Source organism: Medicago sativa, chromosome 2, assembly GCF_051527215.1.
Source record: "Medicago sativa cultivar Bolivia chromosome 2, Bolivia_mono, whole genome shotgun sequence".
Classification (NCBI taxonomy): Eukaryota; Viridiplantae; Streptophyta; class Magnoliopsida; order Fabales; family Fabaceae; genus Medicago; species Medicago sativa.
In genome coordinates, this window is record NC_140750.1 from 73650885 (window position 1) to 73658823 (window position 7939).

The 7939-nt window shown below is 35.0% G+C and overlaps 2 protein-coding genes across 2 annotated transcripts; one reads left to right on the forward strand and one right to left on the reverse strand.

Moving 5' to 3' along the window:
- The first annotated feature begins 528 nt into the window (after positions 1-528).
- Positions 529-5359, forward strand: LOC146950578 (mannan endo-1,4-beta-mannosidase 2-like). The gene is made up of 5 exons (XM_085746524.1): positions 529-1206; positions 2417-2614; positions 3705-3827; positions 4173-4384; positions 4694-5359. The coding sequence occupies exons 1-5, from the start codon at positions 850-852 to the stop codon at positions 5094-5096; spliced, it is 1293 nt and encodes a 430-aa protein (XP_085602650.1). The 5' UTR covers positions 529-849; the 3' UTR covers positions 5097-5359.
- A 457-nt stretch (positions 5360-5816) lies between these two features.
- Positions 5817-6847, reverse strand: LOC146950579 (microtubule-associated protein). The gene has a single exon (XM_085746525.1). It carries the CDS (start codon positions 6744-6746, stop codon positions 6048-6050), a length of 699 nt encoding a protein of 232 aa, XP_085602651.1. The 5' UTR covers positions 6747-6847; the 3' UTR covers positions 5817-6047.
- Between the last annotated feature and the right edge of the window lie 1092 nt (positions 6848-7939).

Here is a 7939-nt window from a genome sequence, read left to right on the forward strand (position 1 = left end):
AAACACACCCTTAATATCTTCAATTATCTAAAGTAAAAAACTATAAAAATTTAATATTTCAAAAATATTTATTAAAACAAATCAAACAACATATTACATGCTAATATTTGTATATTATTTTAAAACAGAAGAGTATATAATTAACTTAAATATTGTAAGATTTTCGACACATTCATCATTTTAATTTTTAACGATTTTCTGTTAATTTAAAATGAATAAATATCCCAATAGATTGAGTGAAACACGGGATTGAACTATGTTCCACTGTCTGACCAAACAAAGAGTGAAGCAAATAAAGAGGTGGGACATAGCAATAAAGTCCTTCTTCATTCAGTACAAATTTTCCACACCGTCGGTTTCACTTCTAACTCAATAATCTCCTCTAATTTTGTCCATTTTTGAGGATAATAATAATCATCATGTGCTTCTTTTCACTTCTTTGAGGTTGTTCTTTTAACATTACCTCAATCATTTCCTCATTCTTAGTTGTTCACCTATAAATAATTCAACTTTCCTAATTATTTTCTCATTACTACAAAATTAACTTAATTAATCTCTTCTCTTAATACATTTTTTTGGTTAAGCTAATTTTCATTGCAGCTCATTAAAGTTAGTGTCTTTTGGAGTTATTCACACTCTTCCAAGTTCTAAGAGAGAGATCTAGACATTTTAGCCAATTGGGTTGTCAAAAAAAACCAAACTTTTTTTTCTGGGTTTGTGGTGTTTGAGTAATTGAGTGTGAGTGTGAGGTTCAATAATTTTCATCAAGCTTTACTAGTTCAGTGACCCTTTGAGGAAAAAATCAAAAGGGTATCTTTTCTTTAATTTGTTGAATTTTGTTGTGAGATAATGTTTGCAGGAAATGGATTGTTTTATCCCATTTTGGGTTTTGCTTCTTTTGTGGTTTTTATTTACATGTCTTTTGGAGGGTTAAGGTTTAGTTTTGAAGAAGGGAGAGAAATGGGTTTTGTGATGAGAAATGGGACACAGTTTGTGTTGGATGGGAATGTGTTTTATGTGAATGGGTGGAATTCTTATTGGTTGATGGATCATTCTGTCGATTTTTCGTCGCGATTTAAGGTTCGTCAAATGCTGAAAACTGGGGCTAATATGGGACTCACTGTTTGTAGAACTTGGGCTTTCAATGATGGTCATTATAATGCTCTTCAAATTTCACCTGGTCACTTTGATGAACAAGTTTTTCAGGTATTGTTTGTTTTGTTGTTTGTAGCTCTTGATTTTCTGGTAATTTTATAACTTTGTTGTTCCTATGATTTGTTCTGATTATGTTTTTGTGTGCCCTTTCATTGTTTCATGTTGTTGCTGCCGACACAAATTAGTTTTTTATGTGTGAGTGACATGTTTTTTGTTTTTTGGGTTTTACTTTTCATTGAATTTTTTATTCCCTACTCAGTTTGTGCACTCTTTTCCTAAAATTGGGCATGACCGAGTGTGATTATGTCTCATAGGTCTTTGCAAAAGTGGTAATAATAATAGCCTGTGATTATAATTTAGTATAATAATGGTATCTTGCTGGGAAGGCAGGGACCAAACTAATAAACTAGGTATCTTTTGTGGAAATAATTATCTAATGCTGTGATAGTTCTAAAAAGTGATGTAAAAGTTATGTACTTGTTCCTTTAGGGTTGAAAATGGTTAAGTTCATGGTTAGATTGATAGTGAGTTTAGCATAATTACAGCGTGCCACTGTGATTTTGGCAAATGCTATACTTTGCATCTTCAAAAAAGATTACATAGACACCATGAATTTGCCAAACTCACAGTCAATTCAGACATGTACTTAGTTAATTGAGGACTGAGTTACCATCGTTTCTGGGAAGTGGTAGAATACAGAGAAAAAGTGGCAAGCGATCTCTCTCTATGGTCAGCATCTAAGTGTAATCAATTAGAAGATTGTTCTTTTCTTGTGCTCCTAAAATTGTGTTTACTAGGTAGATGGATCTGACAAGCAATATGTTGAACTTTTGTTATTCTTCTTGTCCTTTTGTCCATCATGAAACCTGGGAAATTGACCCAAAAAACGGTGTCGGTGTTTCTGTCTTCTGACTAAAATCAATTTATGAACGAAATACCAAATTTCAAGTACTTAATTTTTGCAAACGTCAGAGTACCTTAGAGATTTATGTTTTACTTAACATGTCCTTTATGACCGAGGTCTAGCGCAAGTGGTTGGTGCGCAGTGTGTGGAAGTGTTGTGAACTTCAGGGGTACCGATTTCAATTCCTGGTCATAAAAAAAAAAATCTGTCATTTCTGTTATACCCGATTGAAGGAAAGAAAGTTTTTATGTTCGATTACTGCAGTGTAATTCTTTTTGCTTGTGCAATTAGTTGTTTCGTTTACCATTATTTTTGAAGAATAGAAATTATGCTGAACTAAGGATTGGTATGTGACAGGCTTTGGATTACGTCATAGCAGAAGCAAGGCAAAATGGAATAAGGCTGCTCCTTTGCTTAGTAAATAACTTGCAACCATATGGTGGGAAGAGTCAGTATGTCAAATGGGCATGGCAAGAAGGGGTAGGATTAAGCGCCTCCAATGATTCGTTCTTCTATGATCCATCAATCCGTAGTTATTTCAAGAATTACATCAAGGTATGACATGTTTGTCTGTCTATATATCTACCTTTTCTCTTTCTCCTTTCCCCCCTTTCTCTTTACCCCACGCCCTCCAATGGTTGGAGTGGCATTCTTATGTGCTAAGATTAATTTCCTTTTTAAAGTCATTATGTCAGATTCCACATGTTGTATGCCTTTAATTGTCATATGATAACTTTAGATTTAATAATACTTTTGTACTGGTATGTTTCTTATTATTCTTAAACTCAGTAGGCCTATGTTTTCTATGGCTTGTGTTGTAAGCATTGTATACAGCAAGACAAGTAGTTTGCATGTATTTCTCTGCTGACCAGACCATTTTATCTGACATAGGAGTTACATTTGTTGTTTTCTCTTCTTTTTCTTTTTGAAGATTGAATCAAATATACAGGCTTTTGGAAGTTGAGACCAGTGATGGTACCTTTTTTACCGTTTAGGTCATAGAACATAGGTCTCCGATAACGTTAGACTCTGACTAATATCCGAGTGTTGTTGGGAAGAGGCCCCATAAAGGAGGGTAAGCTCTCCCGATGTTATTTTTCCCATCTACAAGACTGGAACTTGAGACCTTACTTAAGGAAACAAGTTTTGGTGTCACTGGCATCTTAATGAAAGAATATTCAGTCAGTTGCTAATTGAATGTATACTTCTTTTACTCAATAAAGGAGTAGTGAGAAAGGGCTGAATCATCACCGCAGCGGTGCAATCTTGCTGTGAAGCAAAGAATTAGACGGCCAATGCATACCTTTCTTCCTTTTCCCACACGCAAATTCTTAACCTTATTTTTCAAGCTTCATTGAATATATCTTCTGACCTGTTTCCTTTAACGTTTTGGTTTCACCACTTTCTGTTTTCTTACGTATAACAAACTGACGACTTATAGAATGCTTTACACTTCTCTAGCACGTGATCCATGACTTCCATATGAAGCTTGTATCTTTGGTTTTCCTAGGTCAAATTTCTTCTTCATTTACTTGCTAAATCAATGTCTATGACTTTTTAACTGTGCACTTCAGTTTTCGCTCTATGTTTGCAGCCCTTGAGGCTATCCTTCGAAAACTAATAGCATCCTTTGAGTTTTCTGCAGACTGTCTTGACAAGGAAAAATTCTTTCACCGGAATTGAATATAGAAATGACCCCACCATTTTTGGCTGGGAATTGATTAATGAGCCTCGTTGCATGACTGATCGTTCCGGCGACACTCTCCAAGTAAGTCCTTCACCTGCGATCCACCCTTCAAATGTTTATAGAAAAAGAAGATTTTGCAAGTAATCACTTCAAAAATCATAATAATTATATGTTGACTCCCATGAGGAGATTAAAAAGTTCAAATTTCTATATTAAAACATTTATGATCTCTAATGAACTTGTCATGGTTGTTTTCTCTCCACAACTGAATATGGCAAAATTGGCAGAGTTGTCACCAAGTTCAATACGAAGGATTCTTTATCCAAATTTTATCCATTTTTTCTATTTGATATTGATACTGCAAGTTTTAGTCCATGTTGTGAAATATATAATAAAATAAGGAAAATGTTGAAATCTTTCCTGCAGGAGTGGATAGAGGAAATGTCGGCTTTTGTGAAATTGATTGACAAGAACCATATGCTGACCGTGGGGAATGAAGGCTTTTATGGTCCTAATGACCCAAAGGATTTGACCGTCAACCCCAATTATTGGGCATCCAGACTTGGGTCTGATTATATCCGGAACTCCAAAATCTCTGATATTGATTTCACCTCAGTTCATATCTACCCGGATCAATGGTAAGCATTGCTTGAACTTTATAAGGTTTTCTTATGAGTTTTTCATTTCATTTATGCTCAAAGTCATTGGGTACCGACCAAAATTTCCACTATGAGTAGGGTAAAAGTATGTGTTATGGGTATGGGCGCAGGTATTTCCACTCTGAAACTGTAACACAACCTGCAGAAGTAAGAAAAGGTTATAAGGGTTTCATATGAGTTTTTCATGTTCAACTGATTAACTAGTGCAAGAGTTTTAAAAATTATCTGTTCCCTTTTAGATTTGTCTTCGGCGTGTATTTCTTGTTTTAATTATAACTTTTTGCATAGGTTTCACGAGGATGAGAAAGCAATTGAAACTCAACTGAAATTTGTCAACAAGTGGATGCTTTCCCACATTGAAGATGGCGATGAAGTACTGAAGAAGCCGGTCCTGTTCTCCGAATACGGATTATCAAAAAAGAACCAGAACTTCACTGTATCCGACCGAGAAAAGATGTATGAAACAATTTTAAACATCGTTTACAAATCTGCTAAGAGAAACAAGTCTGGAGCAGGCGCTTTAGTTTGGCAATTCTTAGTTGGGGGAATGGAGGAATATTCTGATGATTATGGAATCGTCCCAGCGGAAAGTCGATCAACACAATCGCTATTTATAAAACAGTCATGCAGATTGGGCAAAGCGAAGGGATGGATTAATCAACAAGATGTAAATTTCAAAGCACTTTGTTAGCAAACAAAGAAGTGGAAAAAAAAAGTTGACTACAGTATGGAATAGATATCTGGATAAAAATCTGATTTAAGTGACTACACATTGGGGTTTTGTGCAATATCCTAATTTCGATTTGGAATGATTAGTTGAGTGTATAGTGTGGTAGCATGTATTAGAGATTTTTATAAACAAAGTATTGTTTATAACTTTATATATATCATATCTATGCAATATAATAAAATCTATTTTTTTTTTTGACAAGATAATAAAATCTATTAGAAAAATGGAAATTGAAAGTTTTCTATGTAATGAAGTTTTTACATCACAAATCCTATCATCTCACCGAGCTGTGTTGGTAATTACAAATCAATAGATTCAATACAAAATAGTTAGTTATTCATCTGGTTTCAATTCAGTCAGGCACAACAAAAATGTCAATTAAGTAAAAATTATATATTTTTTTGGTTTAGAGTGTTGAATAAACCTTGAATCTTGGACAATCTATCAAAATGGACCAGGTGCAGTCAGTCACATTGCACACACTTAAACACTTTGTCAAGCCATCAGATCAAGATCAAACAGTCTAGATTTTGATGTTCTTTATGTTTTAAAATATAAAACACTGACATTAAAACTTGCACGGACCGATATCGAAAGACTAGTAGACAACTCATAAGAAAACCTAATAGAATTCAAGCAATGCTGATATTTTGTACACAAACAAGATTCACAAAGTAAATGTATGTAAAAGCTTAAAAACCAGTCCCATAAGATGTGTATGTAGCACCAAGAATAATCATGCAGATGCAACTTATGTTTCAACTTGAAATGATTTAGTAAATCACATTGGACATAATTTCGTCAAAATCACATCATCAATCTAATCTCTAATCTTGAACACACACTTAAAAACGAAATGAAAAGCCAATAATATACATTTAATTTAATTTAATTTTGATAACCAAGCATATCCTAATTCGATCTATTCTTAGCCAATCTTGGAGAAACCCTAACCCTAGTAACAGAATTAGGGCTTTTCTCTTCTTCTTCATCTTCAACAACCTTCTTCTTCAACTTCTCTTCAGCAGCTTTCTTCACAGCATCACCAATTTTCACCAATCTCCGACTCCTCTTCACCGGTGGTGTCACCGGCGCCGGATCAGCAACTACCGGCGCCACCTCAGCAGATCGGTCATTCACCGGAGAAGCAACTCGATCAAAATCATCACCAAGCTTCTTCACCAACCTTCTCCCACGACGAGTTTTCTCAACCGGAACCAAATTTTCTTGCTCAAGAAGAGTAACGAATCTCTTCCTCTTCAAACCGATCGGAGCAGGTGGCGGTGAAGGTGACCGCGAACGCAAACGTGAAGCAGCAGAGCCTTTAGATCTGGGTAGATCTGCCGGGCTTGGGCTTGTTGGATGGGCTTTGAATTCTTTTTCGCGCTGGGAACGAAGCTTTTTGACGTTGCCTTCGATTTTACCCATTAAGCGAAGGCGTTTGAAGCTGACGCCACCCATGGACCAATGGGCTTCTTGGGCCCACGACATAAGCGGGGCGGTGACGGAGATAGGGGGATCAACACGATCGGAACCGTCTGGGGAGACGTAGATGCGGGGACGGGGTAGGCTTGAACCGTAGAATTTTGATGGTTTTAGAGAAACAACCATTTTGGAAGCGATTTTGGTGAAGAAAAGCGAAAGTGAAGAAAGTGAAAGTGGTGAAATGTAATGAGATGAATGAGATTGTTTTGAGAGAGATGAAAGAAGCGCGTTTGTTAAATAGGAGAATTGGAAATGATGAAAAGAAGGGTTTTTGATGGCGGGAATAAGCTGTTTGGCGGGATAAGTTGCCGCTTGGAACTTTGGCGTGAAAATTTTGTAGCTTTTCCGGTTTGGGCTTGGGATTTTTTTATTTGATTGATGATTAATGGGTTTCATTGCGTGTTACCTACACACTATTTTTGCTACATACACCGAAGTTGATTTTTTTGCTACCTTTTTTTAATAGTGGTTAGAGACTATAACTTGAGAGTGTAGTTTTATACAAACATTCATTTAATGATTTTATTTATAGAATGAAATTTTGTTAAATTTAGATATTTTAAGAATTAATAAAACATTTTAAATTATATTGAATTTGATTTCATGATATTATTGTTGTGTATTTTTCCAGCAAGTCTCGCGCTTCTTGTGCAGATGATGCATTAACAATATTGGTTGATTAAAAAATATATATAATCAATACATAACTCTTAAGCCCTAGGGTATGTTTGGATTTGGGTTTTGGAGGGATAAATTTATATTTTGATATTTATATGAATATGATGATCAAATAAACTTGAATAACACTTAATTTAAAAAAGAGAAGTAAATCCTCCCTCCACTTCCAAAACTCAAACTTGCAAATTAGAATCAGTTTGACCAAATACTTTTTTGCTCATCTTCTCTTTTAAAAAAGGATATGAGTAAACAATATTCAGAAGAAAAAAAATCCCTCTTCTAGGTACATAATTAAATGAAAGCAACTATGAAAAAAAATGTATGCAGGGATGAGTTTGAGAGCTTTTATGGAGCTTATTTTTTAAATACCCTTTCAATTCTATTTGTGCTTTATAATCTCTAATTTTTTATCTCTACAAAAATGCTTACCAGTGCTCCAGGACACTGGTTAATGACTTTTATTAGTAAGTTTTTATAAGAATATGTGTATTCAATGCATTGGAATTTGTAGTGTTTGACCTTTTTAAGAAATAATTTCTAAATTTAGGATCCTTAAACAGTGTCGGGGACACTCGTTAGCAAGATCCTTTGTTTAATAGGGCATATACTCGTGCATCACACGGGAGTGGGTTAGATTATAC